We start from the raw sequence: 22,180 nt of genomic DNA, 5'->3' as shown, positions 1-22,180 counted from the left end.
TGCACTCCACTGTCTATGGTAGACCCTGCTTACCTCCTGATCAATATTATGAAGCATAGCTGGATTGTTGTATTTCTCTGGATTATCATGAAAGCACACCATGCCATCCTTCTGATTAATACTTGCAAAGATTTCTCCATCTTCTATCTGAAACAGGAAGACACTTTAAAATCGACAAAAAACAACAGATGTCATCATTCTTTGAACTCCGACACTTAAAGTGGAATTCTAGCTTAAACATAACTATCCTTAAAAATGCTCCCTTCCTCTGCCTAACCTGTGTAAAAAAAGGATGTATATAATTATCCATTTTTAGCCTGCTCTGGTCATGTGATTTGTCTCCCTTGTGTCAGCCAGCAGCAGCTGCACGGAGCGACAAAAATGGATGGGCCATAGGAACCCATGGGTGATGTCACCACTCCAGGCTCTACCAGCTATTGTCGAGCACTCCCTCTTCTCCACTGCTAGCCAACAAAGGGGATCACGTGACAAGGACTGGAGTGTGCAGGAAATATGTATATAAATCCTTCTTACATAGGTTAGTCAGCACAGGTATTAGGAAGGGGGAAGGGACTTTATTAAGGCTAGTTAGTTTTAAGCTGGAATGCCACATTAAGTTCACAGCTGAACAAACCAAATAGTCACTAAAAGCACCGATACATTTTTTCATTAGGCTCTGTGAGCCCAGACACAGGAAAACAGGCATAAAAAGATAAAATTAAATTCATTAGTGTTGCATAATTAAATGTGAAACCCCACTCCCATTCTAACCTCTGCATGCAGGGATAGGATTAAGTTTTTTCAGGGTAAATGGGGGAACCTAAAATAACAAATGTTACAAAAAAAAAAACAATATCTTACCATATACAGAACATATTTTTCAGCCTCCTGAGCACCTGATAACTGAACTCTACTAGCCATGTCTTGTAGGGAGAGGGTAAGAAACGTCTGTAGGAGGGAACAACACAGATTAGACGACTGCAGCCCAATTCATATATTCTCCCCTTTGCTGCTCAGAGGCAGCACTACACCAATATAAGCCTAGGTTCACATGTGTGTCGGAGCCCAGTGTACATAAAAAACGCGCACATTTCAAACCCATCATTTCTCGTGGGTAAAGCAGCCCATTCAACGTGCATGCCAAATGCGCACACAATAGTGTGAACCTAGGCCTAAAGTGGGAACAAGTTCAATGAGAAATTTGCATTTAAATAGGTCTCTGAATAACCAGTATATTTGGACTTCTCATTTCTTCCTTTTTGGTCTGTTTAATATACAATTAAAAGCATATTTATTCGATATGGAAAAAAAAAAAAAGAAAGAAAATAGATATTCCTCTATAGATACAGTGTGATGTGTGAGCGTTGTCACACTAGGGCAGGAAATGTGTTATGGGCAGGATCACCAGGTGAAAAAGGGAACAAAAACCTGGAAATAAATGCAGACACCATCTCTTAGGAGTGGTAAGCTGGAATACAGTGCATTCATATAGTATAGTATTCATATCACTTTTTTCAATTTTGTTATGTTGCAGCCTGATACTAAAGTTGTTTAAATTCATTTTTTTTTCTCAATCTACACTCAGTACCCCATAATGCCAAATGTCTGAATTTATCTGAAATATTACATGTACTTTAGTATTCAGACCCTTTACTCAGTACTTTGTTGCAGCACCTTTGGCAGCAATTACAGCCTGGAGTCTTTTTCGGTATGACAGGACAAGCTTTGCACAACTGGATTGGGGGATTTTCTCACCATTCCTTTTTGCCATTTCAGGTCTCTGCAGAGATGTTCAATAGGGCGCAAGTCAGGGCTCTGGCTGGGTCACTCTAAGGGTTATCCCTAAGCCACGCCTGGGCTGTCTTGACCATGTGCTTAGGATGGTGGTCATGTTGGAAGGCAAACCTTTGGTCCAGTCTGAGGTCCTGAGCGCTGTGGAACAGGTTTTCATCAAGGATATCTTTGTACTTTGCTCCATTCATCTCTCCCTAGCCTCCCAGCTGCTGAAAAACACCCCCACAGCATGATGCTGCCACTGCCACACTTTACTGTTGGGATGGTATCGGGCAGGTGATGAGTGGTGCCTGGTTTCCTCCAGACGTGTTTAGAATTGAGGCAAAACAGTTCAATCTCGGTATCATACCAGAGAATCTTGTTCCTCACATTCAGAGTCCTTTGAGTGCTTCTTTGCAAACTCCAAGCAGGCCTTTTTGTGTTTTGCACTGAGGGGAGACTTCTGTCTAGCCCATTCTGCCATAAATCCCAGATTGGTGGAGGACTGCAGTGATGGTTTGTCATTCTGGAACTTTGTCTCAACTTCACACAGGATCTCTGGAGCTCAGTCAGGGTTACCATCGGGTTCTTGGTCACCTCTCTTCCTCTTTTACCAAGAAGCTTTCTCCCCCAATTGCTCAGTATGGCTGGGTGCCCAGCTCTTGAAAGGAACCTGGTTACGGCAAACTTTTTTCATTTGAGAATTATGGAGGCCACTGTGCTCTTGGGAACCTTCAGTGCAGCAGACATTTTTTGTAGCCTTCCCCAGATCTGTGCCTTGCAATAATTCTATCTGAGCTTCACAGACAGTTCCTTTGACCTCTGATACAGTATGCATTGTCAGCTGTGAGGCCTTTTATAGAGAGGTGTGTGCGCCTTTTCAAATCATGATTTAAATTGAAGTGGACGAACATATCCCTGAAATAAACAAACATCGCCCCTAAATTGTCCCAAATATTTGTACTGAACTTCCCACCACGGCTGAAAACAGTTTGGGCACTGCTTAACATGTGGCACGCGGGCCTACACTCATGGTTCGGCAGGTGCAATATCCTCAAGATGAGCATCCTCCCCAAATTCCTGCACCTCCTACAGGCCCTGCCAATCCATATACCCTCTAATTACTTCGATCAAGTAAGGGTAATGTTCTCCGACTTTATTTGGTCACATAAACGACAGCTGTCACTACCCAAACTGTATGGAGGCCTAGCGGTGCCAGACTTACGAAAATACCATCAAGCAACCCATCTGACCAGACTCATTGACTGGAATCGCCATACGGCTACTAAATTATGGCCTCGCCTGGAACAGTCCCAGTGCATCATACCACTAGACAGAGCACCTAGGTGCCACCAATCGCTGCCAAACGCCATGAAAAACCACCCTCTGCTGGGTATAACTACATGGATTTGCTCATCCCTTTTCCTACTATCCTCTCTTACGTCAGTTCACTCCCCACTTCACCCGATACTTGGAAACCCATGTTCACCCAGAGGTCTCAGGATCCTGTCTTTCGTTCCTTGAGGAATTTTGATTGCTTCCAAGCATCCCATTTCCACACTTATAGTAGGTGGCAGTCCCTATCTGAACTCATAAACCCAGACGGTTCGTTTCCATTGAACCACTGGAGGGCCCTCCAAATTAACCATTTCCTCAAGTCATTACACCCCCCAGACAGTTTCTGCCAAACTCTTACCACTGTTCAGAGGGGGGCACCATGCCCCATCGGCCGCCTACCAATTGTTGATTACGCCACCAGATGGCTATCAACTACAATGTCTCAACACATGGGAGAAGGATCTGTAGTGTACCTTTACCTCACATCAAAGACAAAAAATTCTCCACTTCACCTATAAATCCTCCATATGTACGAAGATACAGGAGACTTCAATTTAAAAAAATTGTCACTAGATGGTACAATACTCCTGCAAAACTACACACTGCCCAGAAGTTTACTGAGCGCCCCATCCCAGACGACCCAGCCTTCTTCCTGCTCCACGCCTACAACATTCCAAGCAAAAACGTATAAAAAAAAAAACATTAATTTGACATCTCCTCGATGCTACCAAGGCATGCATCCCTTTATGCTGGAAATCCACACAACCTCCATCCATAGGCCTGTGGTTCAAAAAAGTGGAAGAAATCAATAAAATGGAGGGTCTTATCCTCACGGCCCGTCATCAACGTGAACGTTACACTAAGACGTGGACAATCTGGAAAATTTTTGCCTTCTCAGATGAGGGACGAGTCCTCTTTGAAAGCGACATGGCAGATTAGAACAACCCCAGTATAACCATGGTAGACGCTATACACCAACCACTCATGCTTTTACTGAAGAAAGAGAAAGAGAAAGAGAGACACATTCATTGCCCCCTTGAGCCCCCCCCCCACTACCCTCCCTTCCTCTCCACCCACCATCACCTTACCCCCTATTTCTCCCCCCCCACCCCTTTTTCCTTTCTCTGTTCCTATTTTTATTGTGCTGTTTCTATAGATCTATATCTTACTACCAGCTTATAATATTAGAAAAAGTTGGTGAAACCACCTATTGCAACACACTGAATAGTGGTGAAATAGATATTTAACGATCCAGGTGTAGAGGTTTACGCCACAATTTCTCTGTCCCTCCAATGGAATAATCCTTTCTGTGAAGATCGATAGACGTGATTGACATGCTATGCTTAATTGTAATTGGAAATTCTGTTTATAACACGATATGTTGATTAACCTCATCCTATACCACTGTACCTTTTATCTAACTGAGGATGCTGTGTTTCTTTGCCTCTTTAAATAAAAAAAATATTGGGCTAACTTTACTGTTGTCTTATTTTTTTTATTTTAAAAAAAGTGTATTTTTTCCAAAAAAAGTGCGCTTGTAAGACTGCTGCGCAAATACAGTGTGACAGAAAGTATTGCAACGGCAGCCATTTTATTCTCTGGGTGTTAGAAAAAAAAAAAACACACACATATGTTTGGGGGTTCTAAGTCATTTTCTAGCAAAAAAAAAACTGTTTTTAACTTGTAAACACCAAATCTCAGAAAGAGGCTTGGTCCTTAAGTGGTTAAGGGAAAAATTTTATTTTTAAGCAACTGTAGTATCAGGCTGCAACACAACAAAATTGAAAAATGTGAAGAGGGTCTGAATATTTTATGATGATTGCACAGTACATTAAATATTCATTACTGTTGCAGATATGAGGAGATATGCGTGGAATACTTGTACTGAAGAGTATATACTTGGTTATATGTATTTGAGGTCTGTAAATTGTATTCTCTTTGTGCATATGGCAATAAAGAGTTTAAAAAAAAAAAATATTCATTAGTGTGATGGGGTTACAAGGCTGCTGCTCTGCTTTTAAATTCGGAGAAGTACTGTCACCCTAATGTAGACCTTGCACGACATGACAGGAATGCATCGATTGCTAATGCTGGTCACTGATCCCAAAAAAAGGACCACAAAAGCTTAAGAAAAATTAGCATTCGTATAACCAGAACTGAAGGGAAGTGGTTAGCATGACAGCCAGGCATGTAGCATTTTCTGGCAAACAGGAGCCACTGACTACTTTCCTTTAACATGACTGCAAAGAAAAATTATAGGAAGAAGTCTGCAATCCACTATACTTATAACTAGTGCAGATCGCTTCCTCTAGCCGCATGCTCAAGGGGACGACCCCCCCCCCCCCCCCCCCCACTTTACCATCTCTCGTAGCTTCACGACTCCCCCACCCTAGTTACCCAAACCCCCTCTAGCATGTCAATCCTCACTTTGTCCCCATACCCCAATTCACTTTGGCCCAGGACCCATTCTCTACCAACCCCCTTCCCTCCCCTCTTTAGGTCTTCGCACATGCAACATTTTCCCAACAACCTACAGCCCTCACCAGTTAATTGAAAACATCTAGGAGTGATAGTACCGCCGACTATAGCGACACAGATGTACCTCACTGGGGTCTCACTGTACTAGGACACCTAAAATTATCTTTAATGAAAATTTAATGAAAATCACTACCTTACTGATATGCATTCCATGATTCTGCTATATTTTTATAATATAAAATGTACCGAGTCTTTTTAAAGAATACAAAAAACGTAGTTCAAAAGGAAAGTGGAAACACTGCAACTGCAACCCATATATGAAAATAAAAGCTAACATTTAGGAAACACATTTCCTCCACGTGTTATATGAGCCTCATTATCTGGGTTAGAAAGGCTACAGACTAGGGTGAAAGTTGCAGTCTCTTACTTTGGTAAGTCTCTGAATATTCTTTTTGTACAGGGAGGACAGACACTGTTTCACCAGCCCCATGTTATTGTCTCTGGTAAAGGTCTCGCCGTGTTTGTTCACCAGATTCCGCAGCTCTGCAGGGTTGTTGCTTGAATAGACCTGTGCTAGCTCATGGTAGGCATTGCTAAGGGGCTGCAAAACAAAAAACAAAATGTCAGTGAAAATGTCCATGCTTAGGGACTATCAAGCACACTGCTTTTGCAGTGCATGGTAACCCTGTCGGTATTACTGCCATGCCTTTAGGGAGGCCCAATAGTATCTCAAAGACTGGTTGTTCATAACTGCCACAGATAAGTACATGAATTTGAAGATTAAGGCCTTGTGTACACGGAGCACACTATAGCGTATGCCCAGGTTTGCCTGCACAGGGATGTAGAGGCGTTATGTGCATATCCATGCAGCCGGTTGGGACACGGCCACTGCTCCCAATTTGACATCTGAGCAGGTGCATGGCCCTGAACACACAATGTCTGCCTTCGGGGGCCGTACACCCGCATGGATGTCAAACAGAGCAGAGGCTGTGTCCCTGCTTTCACCGAGTCCCAACTGGACTTCAGTGGGGCTGCCTGACTTTATATCAGAACAGTTGCGCCCCATGTGAATCAGGCCCCTCGAAAAAGGTTAGCACATATTCCATTAGACCGTATGTAGTCGTACTGAAAGTTATGCAGAGAATTTCACTTAAAAGTGACTCCGTACCTAGAAGTAATATCCCAATCATGCGTCATGCCCCCATGACAGCAAGCACTGCATTGTAAGAAGGTAGAGTTCACATGTAACATGTATGGCCCATTATTTTATTTTTTTTTGAGTGCTAGAGCAGAAGACTGGGGGTGGCAGGGGAGAGTTGCAAAAACAGAGATATAAATAAAGTTGCGCTAAATTAAATAATCTCTTTAAAGAGAAAATTGTAAATAAACCAAGTGGAGGTGAAAGGTGCAAAATAAATCAAATATAAACATATGCAGTAAATAAATTAAGTAATGAAAATAAGTGTCCATATGCATCAATAGTGCATTGTTGAATACAGAAATAAAATTAACCGCTTCAGGTCTGCCCTATAGCAGTTTTATTGCTACAGGATGGCACCTGTGCGCTGGATCACACATACACATTATATATACACATACATTTTATACACACACAAAATATATATATATATATATATATATATATATATATATATATATATATATATATATATATATATATATATATATATATATATATATATATATATATATAAAAAATATATAAATACACACGTGATCCAACACTTCAGGGGAGGGGGTGCAAGCATGCACACCTCTGGTGGCTCGCTTTTGCTGAGACTACACACAGCTGAAGCAGGGTACCGAACGTCCTCCGGCCCTTGCCCATTGTCTTGAATACACACAGAACTGCAATCTGCCTTTTTTAAACAAGGCAGATTATGTTCTGACAGGAGGGAAGGGATGCAATTGTGTCCTTGCAAAGCAGGAAATAAAGTCTCTCTCTTCCCCTATTAAAAGCAGCATACACTGTAGTAAAACACTGGCTAGGCACACAGTTAACCCCTTCACAGCCAAAGTCATTAGTACAGTGACAGTGCACATTTTCAGCACTGAACACTACATTAGTGTCACTGGTTCCCAAACAGTGTCAGAACGTCCGCTGCAATATCGCCATTACTATAAAATTATAATATAATATATACATATACACACATACACTCACCAGTATAATTGTGCATTGTAATAAAGCACCTATGGTAGGAGGAGTTATTTTCAAAAGAAAGGTGCAAGTTCCACAAAAAAAAAAGTTAATGTTTTCCAGCATTAATAGACATGTTTCTTGCCAAAAAAACTTTTTTCCAGCTTGGTTTTAACAACCGCACCAAGTTCCGTTCACACTGGTGCAATGCGGGAACCACAGGGTTTCCTTTGCGGGTTCCCGCATCACATCTGAATCACAGACAGTTCACACGGCTCTCTGCAAACCATTGCGGGTGTCAATATAAAGTTAATGACACCCCCAAATCGGTTTGCAGAACGCAGTGCAAACTGTGGAATCCGAGGTCTGATTCCAGTGCTGGCCAAGAAAAAAGGGTCCTGTACCATTTTGGTACAAATGCGATTTCAGCCAAACTGTATGGCTGAATTTGCATCACACAGACATCGCATGTAATGTGAACAGCAATGCGATGCGAATCACATGTGCGATGTCTGCAATCACATAAGTGTGAACCCAGCCTTAGGGCTCACTATGTAATGTAACATTTGAGTTGGCTAAACTTGAAAAGCAGTGTGCTGCCACCCAAGCCATCTTAACACAATCCTCAACTGATGTGACCTCGGAAAACTGAAATACAATTGGTTACTAATGATTTGAGCAGTCTGCAAGCCCTCACTATTACCTGCACCTGGAGAACCGTAAAGCAAAGCGACCTGTAACAGCTCACCTTAATGAATCTACCGACGATCTGTGAGGTATATTTAGGCAGCGGTTGAACTTTTCCTAGAAGGATCAAAGAAACTAGGATATACTTTTTATAAGATTCCAACATGATGTGACTGACTGCCATGGCCGGCGTTGTAATTGCCTGGAGATGAGAAAACAGATGAATCAAGTTATAAAAGAACGATTTATGAACACATGCTTGGTTCAGGTTACCGATAAACAAACAGATTCCATCTACCACAGCTTGTAGGACTTCGAAAAACGCGAAGGACCCTCAACTGACCAAGTTTTAATGGTCACGATTTATCTTTCGCTTTTTTTTTTTTTTTTTTTTAAACGCAAAAAAAAAAAAAAACAACGGAAGAAAAGCTCAATGTGAAAGCAGCCTTATGGGTGGGCTTTAACCGCTTACCTACCAGCCACAGTGTATATACACGTCGCTGTAGGGAAGCGACTATACTGGGATCATTGGAGGAAGATAAGTGGAGCTTCTACTTTTGGGTGGAATCGGCTTTAAAATGCCGTCGTTTGTTGCCATTCCACGAGCGTATCCAATTTTCAAAGCATGACATATTTGGTATCTATTTACTCAGTGTAACTTTTTATATTTAACAGGAAAAAAAATGGTATTAGAATTGTGTTCACTAAAATTCATTGTGCATTTTTTCCAAAAAAACACTGCATTTGAATAACTGCTGCGCAAATACCATGTAACATAAATTGCAACACCCACCATTTTATTCTCTAGGGCCATTTTACATGTAGGAGAGAAGTGTCAGAATAGGCTTGGAAGTGGTTAACCCCTTCCCGACCGGCGCACGCCGATGTACGTCGGCAGAATGGTACGGCTGGGCAAATGGACTTACAGGTACGTCCATTTGAATTTCCCACCGTACCATTGCGTTTGCGAGGCGGCCGGGAGCTCAGCGAGTCGGGTCGCGGGTCCTGCGGACTCGATCACCGCGGGGATACCCGCGATCGCCTCACGGAGAGGACGAATGGGGAGATGCCGATGTAAACAGCATTTCCCCGTTCTGCCTAGTGACAAGTGTCACTGATCTCTGCTCCCTGTCATCGGGAGCAGTGATCAGAGTAGTGACACAGCTAGCCCATCCCCCTACAGTTAGAAATCACTCCCTAGTACTAACTTAACCCCTCCCACCCCCTAGTGGTTAACCCCTTCACTGCCAGTGTCATTTATACAAGAATCAATGCATTTTTATAGCACTAATTGCTGTATAAATGACAATGTTCCCAAAAATGTGACAAAAATGTCCGACATGTCCGCCATAACGTCACAGTCACAATAAAAAAAAAAAAAAAAAAAAAAAAATTTCGCTGATCGCCGCCATTACTAGTAAAAAAAAAAAATTATTAATAAAAATTCCATAAAAATATCCCCTATTTTGTAAATGCTATAACTTTTGCGCAAACCAATCAAAAAAAGCTTATTGCGATTTTTTTTTTAACAAAAATATGTAGAAGAATACGTATCGGCCTAAACAGAGGAAAAAAAAAAAAAAAACCTTTTTGCTGCCTGTAGAAGTGATCAAGTAGCTCCGTAGCCACTCAGATCACTCCTACATAAAAGATCATTGGCTGTTGAAGATGTTGATATCGGAATCATGCCTGTAGCTGCAGGCATCATCCCGGTATAACCATTCAATCTGAGGATGTCATATGATGTCCACCCAGGGAGAAGTGGTTAAACTTTGCATCGACAATAAAAGATTTCACCTACCTGTTCATAAAAATAAAGCGCCCTCTCAAAGTTCTTTAGACCTGTGTAGATCATGCCTCCATAGTAGTAGTAGCAAAGGAAGGGTCTAGCATCATAAGCACCGTTTTCTTTACAGATGTCCATCATATCTACGTCTAAATAAGCAAGCGCTGGCTTAAAGCATTTTGCTAACAAACAGAGCTGTAAGGATGAGAAGGAAAGCAGAATTAGATTTTAAAAGATACAAAATTCTCTGTTTATTTCACACCAAATCAGTTCAGTCTCAAAACACAGCCAATGAAGTAAAATAAAAAATGAAACTTTAAAAGAAAAAAACCCTTCCTGTCGAGGCCACTTTTCAGCGCCATCACACTTTGAATGAAAATTGAGCGGTCATGCAATGCTGTACCCATGAGACATTTTTATCTTTTTTTTTTTTTTTGAGACAGAGCTTTCTTTTGATGGTATTTAATCACCGCTGGGTTTTTCATTTTTTGCTAAATGAAAAAAAACTGACGTATACAATAAATAAAAAAAAAAAAAAAAAAATAAAATAAAATAATAATAATAATAATAATAATAATAATAATAATAATAATAATAATAATATTATATATATATATATCAGTTTTTTTTCCATTTAGCAAAAAATGAAAAACCCAGCGGTGATTAAATACCATCAAAAGAAAGCTCTGTCTCAAAAAAAAAAAAAAAAAAAAAAAAGATAAAAATGTCTCATGGGTACAGCGTTTCATGACCGTGCAATTTTCATTCAAAGTGTGATGGCGCTGAAAAGTGGCCTTGACAGGAAGGGTTTTGTTCATTTTGAAAAAAGTCCTTAAGGCAAAGCAGCGCTTTCAAATGATCAATTGTATACCGTTAGGTAACAGTAAATTGAAAAACACCCAGTGAGACAAATCCAATTGCTTTCAATTTGAATGCAAACAGGCAGGCCCTTGCACTACATAGTTGAAGGTAAATCTAAAGGGAATTAAATAATTGTATAATGTATGGCCAACCTTAGTTTAACTAGTGACGTCAGTGTCAGTTAGCAACCACCCCAGATAGTGTGTTAGCGCCAGATTGCCTGTCACCCTATCACGATCACCACCATTACAGTATAGTGTCTATAGCTGTATAAATTCCAGTACATATACACATGGTTTGTAGATGCTATAACGTTCACACAAACCATTTAATATACACTTATTGGGATTTTTTTTATTTTTACCAAAGGCATGAAGCAGAATATATTTTGGCTTCAATTTATGAAGACATTTGAAAATCTTTTACATTTTTGGTCTTTTTTTGGTTATTAAAAATAAAATCCAGTGGTGATCAAATACTGCCAAAAGAAAGCTCTATTCGTGTGAAAACAATTATATAAATTTCATTTGCGTATGGTCATGTGCAAATCTGAGCACCACAAACCACAATTGAATTCATTTTTAATATTTAAAGCAAAAGCCCCCATCCATCCATGTCTCCATGATTTATGTGAAGAAATCACTTTGAAAAACACCCCCCTAGCATTTTCATCTGTGGCCATCTTGAGTAAGGGAAAAAGATTTATGTTGCATTTACTTCCTGGAATCCATCTGCTCTTAGCTCAAGCATGCATGCAGGAGGGTGTGCTTAACTGACAATATCCCTCCTCCCCCCCATCTGCCTAGGCAAGGAACTAACTGAAGAAATGTAAAAAAAAAAAAAAAATGTAAATCAAGTAAATATGATATACGTTCCTCTCCATTTACTAATGCTAGCAGCATGAGGATTAAACGGGGAAAAAAAAAAATCAACGTTGATTGGGAGAGTGAAGTTCCACTTTAAAGTAGCACAGTTCTGAATAGCAGAACATGCCCTGGTCATGAAGGGGGTAAAACCTTCCAGAGGTCAAGGGGTTAAGTAATCTTCAGGCCTAATACAGCTGCTTTTGTGCCTTTTACTGTATATCTCACTGGGGTTAAGCTTTACATAGAAGATTCTAGCCATGCTGTGACTCTGCATTCTTACCTGACAAAGATCCGCATGAACTGAGGTCAGTTGATTTGTATTCATTTGCATCTTGTCTATGGCTTGTCTGAGAACGCAGATCCCTCTCAGGGGCTGTCCAGTTTTGCACAAAAAAAAAAAAAAAGAGAATTAAAAAATATATTTGTACTAGAACCCAACATCCTGCCCTTTCATGACCTAAAACACAGGTAAATTCATGGTACTGGCAGATGTTGCTATGCTTTTCATTTCTGCAGCTCAGTTATAGTTTGGTTACAAATTTAAAACATGTCCTATGCATACTGTGATAATAAAGTACAGATATAATCTCACTTACCTGCTTTCTTTCCACAAGTGCATTTGTTAACTGATGGCATAAACCAGCAACTGCTCAGAAAGACAAAATAAATAAATGAATCAAAAAAAAAAACCTACAACGTTACACATATAAAAAAAAAGAAATGCAACTTTATAAAGGAGTAATACATACAGGTGTCTGTAGCGTATCTAATGTGTTCTCCATTACAAGTGCTGATAAAGAGCTGGACTTGAGAAAACAGGGTCTCAAAATCAGGAATACTGGGCATGGAAAATTTGACAAACCTAAAAAAAAAAAAAAAAAAAAAAAAAAAAAAAAAGATAGAAAAAAAAAATAAAAACATTGTCACTCCAATTTTGCCAAATTATATTGTAAAACTTGTATAAGAGACATTTGATGGTTGTCACAGCTAGCTTCCAGAAAATTAAGCTTTTGTTTTTTCATTCAAAACAAGGCAGTAGTATTGTATTGGTTTTACAATTAGTTTGGAGTTACCAGTCAAATGTAGTTTAAAAATTCAAGCTTTGGGGACTTGCATTGGTCCCTTCATTAGGCTTAATTCATTGATGCAAGTGATCCTAAAAGTTTGCATTTTAATAACTTTGGCTGGCCAACAGAAGAAGGTGCCACCTAAACTCCAAACTCTGATTACAGCCCAAATGACTTCAATACTTCTGTCCCAGAACAATCAGAGACAGTATTGACCATACAGGTTTGATGAGGGGGGACTAAATGAATCAAAAAGCACTCAGAACAAAAACAGTCTAAAATGTCCCATTCCATCACATGGAACGAGAAGAAGAGGATAATCAAGAAAGGTATCCAGGGAAATTACCTATTAAAAGCCAGGGTTGAGGTATCCCGACACTGAAAATTTACCAATCCACCCTCTTGTGGAATGGGCACAGATTCTCAATGACCTAATGACCATGGAGACCTGGGTGGCAACTGGCTAAAACAAAAATCGAAAGAGGCTTTCTCTGCCAGGTCCTGTTTGCCGATTTACTCCAACACGTTTAATGCTTTGACAAAATACTGCGGGCTATTACTGCAGTCACTGACACCAAATGAGAAGCATCAGATGCTTATTGTGTCTACTAATACCAGTGCTGGGGGGGGGGGGGGGGGGGGGTCTTCATTGCAGAGATGACCCCTCCCCCACACACACACACACACACACACACACACACACACACACACACTTGTGCTCATAAGTTTACATACCCTGGCAGAGTTTAAGATTTCTTGGCCATTGAATGATAATTAAAAAAAAAAAAAAAAACTTTTCTTTCCCTCATGGTTAGTGTTTGGCTGAAGCCATTTATTGTCAACTGTGTTTACTCTTTTTAAATCATATTGGCAAAAGAAACTACCCAAATGACCCTGATCAAAAGTTTGCATACCCCAGTTCTTAATACCGTGTATTGCCCCCTTTAACAGCTTGAAGTCTTTTGTGGTATTTGTGGATGAGGAGCTTTATCTTCTCAGATGGTAAAGCTGCCCATTCCTCTGGGCAAAAAGCCTCCAGTTCCTCTAAATTCTTGGGCTGTCTTGCATGAACTGCACGTTTGAGATCTCCCCAGAGTGGCTCAATGATATTGAGGTCAGGAGACTGAGATGGCCACTCCAGAACCTTCACTTTATTCTGCTGTAGCCAATGACAGGTCGACTTGGCCTTGTGTTTTGGATCATTGTCATGTTGGAATGTCCAAGTACGTCCCATGCGCAGCTTCCTGGCTGATAAATGCAAATGTTCCTCCAGTATTTTTTGATAACATACTGCATTCATCTTGCCTACAATTCTGACCAAATTTCCTGTGCCTTTGTAGCTCACACATCCCCAAAACATCAACGATCCACCTCCGTGATTCACAGTAGGAATGGTGTACCTTTCATCATAGGCCTTGTTGACTCCTCTCCAAATGTAGCATTTATGGTTGTAGCCAAAAAGCTCAATTTTGGTCTCATCACTCCAAATGACTTTGTGCCAGAAGGTTTGAGGCTTGTCTCTGTGCTCTTTGGCGTATTGTAAGCAGGAAACTTTGTGGCATTTATGTAGTAATGGCTTTCTTCTGGAGACTCGACCATGCAGCCCATCTTTCTTCAAGTGCCTCCTTATTGAGCATCTTGAAACAGTCACACCACATGTTTTCAGAGAGTCCTGTATTTCACTTGAAGTTATTTGTGGGGTTTTTCTTTGCATCCCGAACAATTTTCCTGGCAGTTGTGGCTGAAATTTTAGTTGGTCTACCTGACCGTGGTTTGGTTTCAACAGAACCCCTCATTTTCCACTTCTTGATTAGAGTTTGAACTGCTGATTGGCATTCTCACTTCCTTGGATATCTTTTTATATCCCTTTCCTGTTTTATACAGTTCAACTACTTTTTCCCGCAGATCCTTTGACAATTCTTTTGCTTTCCCCATGACTCAGAATCCAGAAACATCAGTGCAGCACTGAATGAAAGATGCAAGGGTCTGTCAGGAGTCCAGAAACTCATTGAACTGTTATAGACACACACTAATTACAAGCAAACAGATCACAGGTGAGGATGGTTACCTTTAATAGCCGTTCAAAGCCCTTTGTGTCAACTTGTGAGCATGTTATCAGGCCAAAATCACCAGGGTATGTAAACTTTTGATCAGGGTCATTTGGGTAGTTTCTGCTGCCATTATGATTAAAAAGAGTAAACACAGTTGGTTGATAATAAATGGCTTTAGCCAAACACTAACCATGAGTGAAAGAAAAGTTTGTATGTTATCATTCATGTTCTCTGAAAAATGGCCAAGAAATCATAAATTTTGCCAGGGTATGTAAACTTATGGAGCACAAATATATACACACATACATACATACTATACATTATATATAAACACACACACACAGGCCACTCTATTAGGTGCACCTGTTTAATTGCTTGGTAACAAATCTCTAATCAGCCAATCATATGGCAGCAACTCAATGCATTATGGGATCTAGACGTGGTGAAGAGGATTTGCTGAAGTTCAAACCGATCAGAACGGGAAAGAAAAGGGACTTAGGTGACTTGGAACGTGGCATGGTTGTCGGGCACTTGCAAACCAGTCGGTTGGTCCGCCGGTGCAGGGGCCAGACCCTTGCAAACCAGTCTGCCGGTGCAGGGGACTTTTTGCCACACAAACATTTAATGCTGTGGCAAAAATCACATCTGCGCTGGAGTTTAGTGAAAAAAAAAACAAACAAAAAAATTAAATACACAAACATTAACACTGGGGTTTCAGTGGTTATAAATTAATCTATGTAGTTCTCTATGGTATATGTTGGACCTATAGTAAAATAGGGCTACAGAACCCCAGTTGAGAAACCCTGGTGTAAGATGTGCCTATTAAGGAAAAAAAATAAAACTCATCTTCTGCATCGCTGGGTAAGATTCCACCGTCCTTCCGGGAAAGTTCCTGGGGAATGCATAGCTGTCAAAAGCTCAAGAGAAGACACTTCAGTCGATGGTAAGAGCGTCTTTTTATGATATTTCAGCTGCTCTAGATTCTCTAGCAGGTAGGAGTGTGATGTAATCCTAAGGGCCCCCATGCATTACAGGGGCGTGAGGCAGGTATAAATACTAACTTTTTTCTTTACAAGCACCATAAGGCTGAATTCACACCTGAGTGCGGTGTTTGAGTTTTTCCGGGCATGGTTTTGAGTGTTTGCGTACAGCGTTTTAAAGAGTTTGAGCTTTTTTATTTATTTTTTTTTTTAAGTCAATAAAGCAAACTATCATCCGTTTCATCATTTGTTGATATGTTTTTTAGCTTTTTCCTTTGCCTTTATTCATTTTTTACTCTTTTGTAAGGGGTTACGGATTAGAGTTTAAAGTTTAGTTTATTATTTACTTCTTTATCGTTCGGTTAGGTGGTTAAGGTTTAATATTAGTGTTAGGATTAGTATATGTTAAGGTTTATTTTATTTATGTTGTATTTTTTTCATGAAATTATTGTATTTAAGAAAAACACTTAAACGCGCAATAAAAATGCACGAAAAGAGCTCAAATCAAGCATTTCTATGGAACAAAAAAAAAAGCTCTTCAAAAATGTACCAATCTGCCCAATTCGAGCTACAAAAAAAAAAAAAAAAGCTACAGAATTTTTGAGCTGCAGGGGACTTGTAGTGGAAATGTGAACCAACTCCATAGACAATACATTTTTTCTTCTCCAGCGTTTTGCAGCTTCAGGCTACACAATGCAGAGGTGTGAATGGGGCCTTACACGTTGTAAGCAGACTTTGTATCTTACAGCCAGGCACACTTTATGTAAAATAAGGACAATGCTACATTCTGGCAGAGCAGGAAAATGTTTACTTACAAAACAGCGAGGACCCCCAGAGAATGTTCCTGCACATCGAGGGCCCCCAGCACGGTGTCCAAGTGCGAGAGGTTTTTTGCTAGCAGCTCCCCGCTTTTGTTGATCAGCTCACACAGCTGAGTCATTTGCCCTGAAATAAAGAGAGATCTTCAGTGAGGTGTTTATAGATCACGTCATATTCAATAAATCATTATCGGGGGTCATCTGAGCAACTACACACAGCTTCTGTTCTCACTACAAAGTTAAATGTTTGGAAGGATCTGCTCCATGTCCCCATTATGTATACGAGGCTTCGCTGATCTAAGCTTGGATCTAGGATATAAGGAGTTGGACACACCGGGCTCTGTCTATAAGGGGATGGTCACACCATGCCAGAAAACACACGGGTTTTCTTCAGAGCATAATGTGTTTTTTTTTTTTTTTTTTAAACTGAACCCTTCCTTTTGTGAACACAGGGAGTGATCAGTACCAATCACTCACTGCGTGTTCATTTATAACTGAAGCATAGTAAACACTACTTCCTATGCTTCTGTTTATGAATGAACAGGAGCCTCTGTACAGCGCCTCCTGTTCATTCCTTCTGCAGTGTAGCTGAGGCTGCAGAGAAAGGGATTGGGGGAATGTTCTCAATGCCAGTTTCAAAAGTGAGACATCAGGGTCTGACCCCTGATATTTAAATCAAAGCGCCCCCCCCCCCAAAAAAAAAAAAGCAATTTTAAATAAAAAATTCTAACATTAAAAAAAAAAAAAAATGCAACAGGTAAGAAAAAAAAAAAAAAAAAAAAAAAAAAAAAAGGAAGAGGAAGAGTTAAAAAGAGAAAAAAAGAACTCATTTACATGGGTTCTCTGGCCCTTACAGTGGAAAGGAGGAGAGGTTTGTGTGGCTGGGTCGGCCTATTACTCTAAAAGGATGCAGCGGCTGTACAGGGTCCTGATTTGACAGGTGTGGGCGACTGGCGCTGAATGTATACAGTCATATTTGGGGCCGTACACTCGTATCCACACACCAAAATAGGACCTGCGGCTGTGTTCGTACAGATGCTGCGTCCCCATAGTGCAACGTAGGTTGCCTACACAAAGCTCCCACCACAAAAAAAAAAACAAAAAAACAAAAAACAACCACAGATTCAAACAGTACAGGCCACACCATCCATGTGAATGAGCCCCAAGACCTCATACACACACACACACACACACACACACACACACCTCTTTCTTCATGAACTCAATACAGCTTTAACTTTTAGATTTAGCAGTAACTTTCCAAGTAATGTGTTTGTGTCCACTAATAATGACTTTAGTGTATAATATATAAAATTTGATATTTTTGGGGGTGGAGGCACCTGTTAGGTAGGCCGTATGGGGCCCTGTGATTTCGAACAGCAGCCCTGCCAGAGTCTTGGCTACTATTGCTTGAATAAACAGCTCTGATGGAGAATGGCGGAGGCTGTGATGAGGGAAGACTGGTGACGTCACTCTGAGGGGGACCCCGAGTGGGAAAACTGGCGACACTGATTGGAGCTATGTAAAGAGCCCCTTCCGATGGGACTAGGACACAAAGGGAGGCCCCGACGGGGATGATGTATAGCAAGGCTCTGCCATTAACTTAGCAATAAACTGCTCTCTCTCCACAAACAGGAAGAGGAAGTGATGTCACAGATGTGTTGTGTATCTGTGCATATAGAAAAAAAAAATGTCAAGGTGCACCAAGAACTCTAAATCTAAGGGCTCTTTCACACGGGAGCGGCGGCGGTAAAGCGCCGCTATTGTAAGCAGCGCTTTACCATCTGTATTCGGCCGCTAGCAGGACTTTTTTTCCCATCCTGCTAGCGCACCGCTCCAGTGTGAAAGCCCTCGGGGCTTTCACACTGGCGAGACAGCAGCGGCTGTTTCGGGTCGGTTTGCAGGCGCTATTATTAGCGCAATAGCGCCTGCAAACCGCCCCAGTGTGAAAGGGGTCTTATGGAAACGCGTGTCTCTGCATGTGAAATCTGCAGTTTTACATTATATGCTTTAATACATGGCACTTCATAAAGAGAAATATAGAAACCAGAGATCAACACAATGTACAGAGGAAGGCAAATCCTCCTCCAACTGCCACTGATCCCTACATTCCCCCCTCCTCCAACTACCGCCGATTCCTACATTCCTCCTCCTCCTGCCACGATCCCTACATTCCTCCTTCAACTGCCACCGATGTCTCCTCCTCCAACTGCCACGATCCCTACATTCCTCCTCCAACTGCCGATCCCTACATTCTTCCTCCTCCAACTGCCACCGATCCCTACATTCCTCCTCCTCCAACTGCCACCGATCCCTACATTCCTCCTCCTCCTCCTCCAACTGCCACCGATCCCTACATTCCTCCTCCTCCAACTGCCACCGATCCCTACATTCTTCCTCCTCCAACTGCCACCGATCCCTACATTCCTCCTCCTCCTCCTCCAACTGCCACCGATCCCTACATTCCTCCTCCTCCTCCAACTGCCACCGATCCCTACATTCCTCCTCCTCCTCCTCCTCCAACTGCCACCGATCCCTACATTCCTCCTCCTCCTCCAACTGCCACCGATCCCTACATTCCTCCTCCAACTGCCACCGATCCCTACATTCCTCCTCCTCCTCCAACTGCCACCGATCCCTACATTCCTCCTCCTCCTCCAACTGCCACCGATCCCTACATTCCTCCTCCTCCTCCAACTGCCACCGATCCCTACATTCCTCCTCCTCCTCCAACTGCCACCGATCCCTACATTCCTCCTCCTCCAACTGCCACCGATCCCTACATTCCTCCTCCTCCTCCAACTGCCACCGATCCCTACATTCCTCCTCCTCCTCCAACTGCCACCGATCCCTACATTCCTCCTCCTCCAACTGCCACCGATCCCTACATTCCTCCTCCTCCTCCAACTGCCACCGATCCCCTACATTCCTCCTCCTCCAACTGCCACCGATCCCTACATTCCTCCTCCTCCTCCAACTGCCACCGATCCCTACATTCCTCCTCCTCCAACTGCCACCGATCCCTACATTCCTCCTCCTCCTCCAACTGCCACCGATCCCTACATTCCTCCTCCTCCTCCTCCTGCCACCGATCCCTACATTCCTCCTCCTCCTCCTCCAACTGCCACCGATCCCTACATTCCTCCTCCTCCTCCAACTGCCACCGATCCCTACATTCCTCCTCCTCCTCCAACTGCCACCGATCCCTACATTCCTCCTCCTCCTCCAACTGCCACCGATCCCTACATTCCTCCTCCTCCTCCTCCAACTGCCACCGATCCCTACATTCCTCCTCCTCCTCCAACTGCCACGATCCCTACATTCCTCCTCCTCCAACTGCCACCGATCCCTACATTCCTCCTCCTCCAACTGCCACCGATCCCTACATTCCTCCTCCTCCAACTGCCACCGATCCCTACATTCCTCCTCCTCCAACTGCCACCGATCCCTACATTCCTCCTCATCCTCCAACTGCCACCGATCCCTACATTCCTCCTCCTCCTCCAACTGCCACCGATCCCTACATTCCTCCTCCTCCTCCAACTGCCACCGATCCCTACATTCCTCCTCCAACTGCCACCGATCCCTGCATTCCTCCTCCTCCAACTGCCACCGATCCCTACATTCCTCCTCCTCCTCCAACTGCCACCGATCCCTACATTCCTCCTCCTCCTCCAACTGCCACCGATCCCTACATTCCTCCTCCAACTGCCACCGATCCCTGCATTCCTCCTCCTCCAACTGCCACCGATCCCTACATTCCTCCTCCTCCTCCAACTGCCACCGATCCCTACATTCCTCCTCCTCCAACTGCCACCGATCCCTACATTCCTCCTCCTCCAACTGCCACCGATCCCTACATTCCTCCTCCTCCTCCAACTGCCACCGATCCCTACATTCCTCCTCCTCCAACTGCCACCGATCCCTACATTCCTCCTCCTCCTCCAACTGCCACCGATCCCTACATTCCTCCTCCTCCTCCAACTGCCACCGATCCCTACATTCCTCCTCCTCCTCCAACTGCCACCGATCCCTACATTCCTCCTCCTCCTCCTCCAACTGCCACCGATCCCTACATTCCTCCTCCTCCTCCAACTGCCACCGATCCCTACATTCCTCCTCCTCCTCCAACTGCCACCGATCCCTACATTCCTCCTCCTCCTCCAACTGCCACCGATCCCTACATTCCTCCTCCTCCTCCAACTGCCACCGATCCCTACATTCCTCCTCCTCCTCCAACTGCCACCGATCCCTACATTCCTCCTCCAACTGCCACCGATCCCTACATTCCTCCTCCTCCTCCAACTGCCACGGATCCCTACATTCCTCCTCCTCCTCCAACTGCCACCGATCCCTACATTCCTCCTCCTCCAACTGCCACCGATCCCTACATTCCTCCTCCTCCTCCAACTGCCACCGATCCCTACATTCCTCCTCCTCCTCCAACTGCCACCGATCCCTACATTCCTCCTCCTCCTCCTCCAACTGCCACCGATCCCTACATTCCTCCTCCTCCTCCAACTGCCACAGATCCCTACATTCCTCCTCCTCCTGCCACCGATCCCTACATTCCTCCTCCTCATCCAACTGCCACCGATCCCTACATTCCTCCTCCTCCAACTGCCACCGATCCCTACATTCCTCCTCCACCTCCAACTGCCACCGATCCCTACATTCCTCCTCCAACTGCCACCGATCCCTACATTCCTCCTCCAACTGCCACCGATCCCTACATTCCTCCTCCAACTGCCACCGATCCCTACATTCCTCCTCCAACTGCCACCGATCCCTACATTCCTCCTCCTCCTCCAACTGCCACCGATCCCTACATTCCTCCTCCTCCAACTGCCACCGATCCCTACATTCCTCCTCCACCTCCAACTGCCACCGATCCCTACATTCCTCCTCCACCCCCCAACTGCCACCGATCCCTACATTCCACCTCCACCTGCCACGATCCCTACATTCCTCCTCCTCCAACTGCCACCAATCCCTACATTCCTCCTCCTCCTCCAACTGCCACCGATCCCTACATTCCTCCTCCTCCTCCAACTGCCACCGATCCCTACATTCCTCCTCCTCCAACTGCCACCGATCCCTACATTCCTCCTCCAACTGCCACCGATCCCTACATTCCTCCTCCACCTCCAACTGCCACCGATCCCTACATTCCTCCTCCAACTGCCACCGATCCCTACATTCCTCCTCCAACTGCCACCGATCCCTACATTCCTCCTCCAACTGCCACCGATCCCTACATTCCTCCTCCTCCTCCAACTGCCACCGATCCCTACATTCCTCCTCCTCCAACTGC

At 43.2% G+C, this 22,180-nt stretch overlaps 1 protein-coding gene across 1 annotated transcript in view; it reads right to left on the bottom strand.

The window, feature by feature from the left end:
• COPS3 (COP9 signalosome subunit 3) overlaps positions 1-22,180 on the bottom strand; it is a 33,934-nt gene that overhangs the window by 6,034 nt on the left and 5,720 nt on the right. Inside the window, exons 2-10 of the mRNA XM_073636311.1 lie at positions 16,864-16,993; positions 12,700-12,812; positions 12,547-12,596; positions 12,231-12,323; positions 10,239-10,418; positions 8,499-8,639; positions 6,017-6,190; positions 862-948; positions 34-147 (exon numbers count right to left, since the gene is read on the bottom strand). Of these exons, the coding sequence (XP_073492412.1) occupies positions 34-147; positions 862-948; positions 6,017-6,190; positions 8,499-8,639; positions 10,239-10,418; positions 12,231-12,323; positions 12,547-12,596; positions 12,700-12,812; positions 16,864-16,993 (1,082 nt within the window). The remainder of the gene's footprint in view (positions 1-33; positions 148-861; positions 949-6,016; positions 6,191-8,498; positions 8,640-10,238; positions 10,419-12,230; positions 12,324-12,546; positions 12,597-12,699; positions 12,813-16,863; positions 16,994-22,180) is intronic.

The sequence above is a fragment of the Aquarana catesbeiana genome, linkage group LG06 (genome assembly GCF_042186555.1).
Source record: "Aquarana catesbeiana isolate 2022-GZ linkage group LG06, ASM4218655v1, whole genome shotgun sequence".
Classification (NCBI taxonomy): domain Eukaryota; kingdom Metazoa; phylum Chordata; class Amphibia; order Anura; family Ranidae; genus Aquarana; species Aquarana catesbeiana.
The sequence above is the reverse complement of the archived record's forward strand: the minus strand, read 5'-3'. Positions and strand labels throughout refer to the sequence as shown.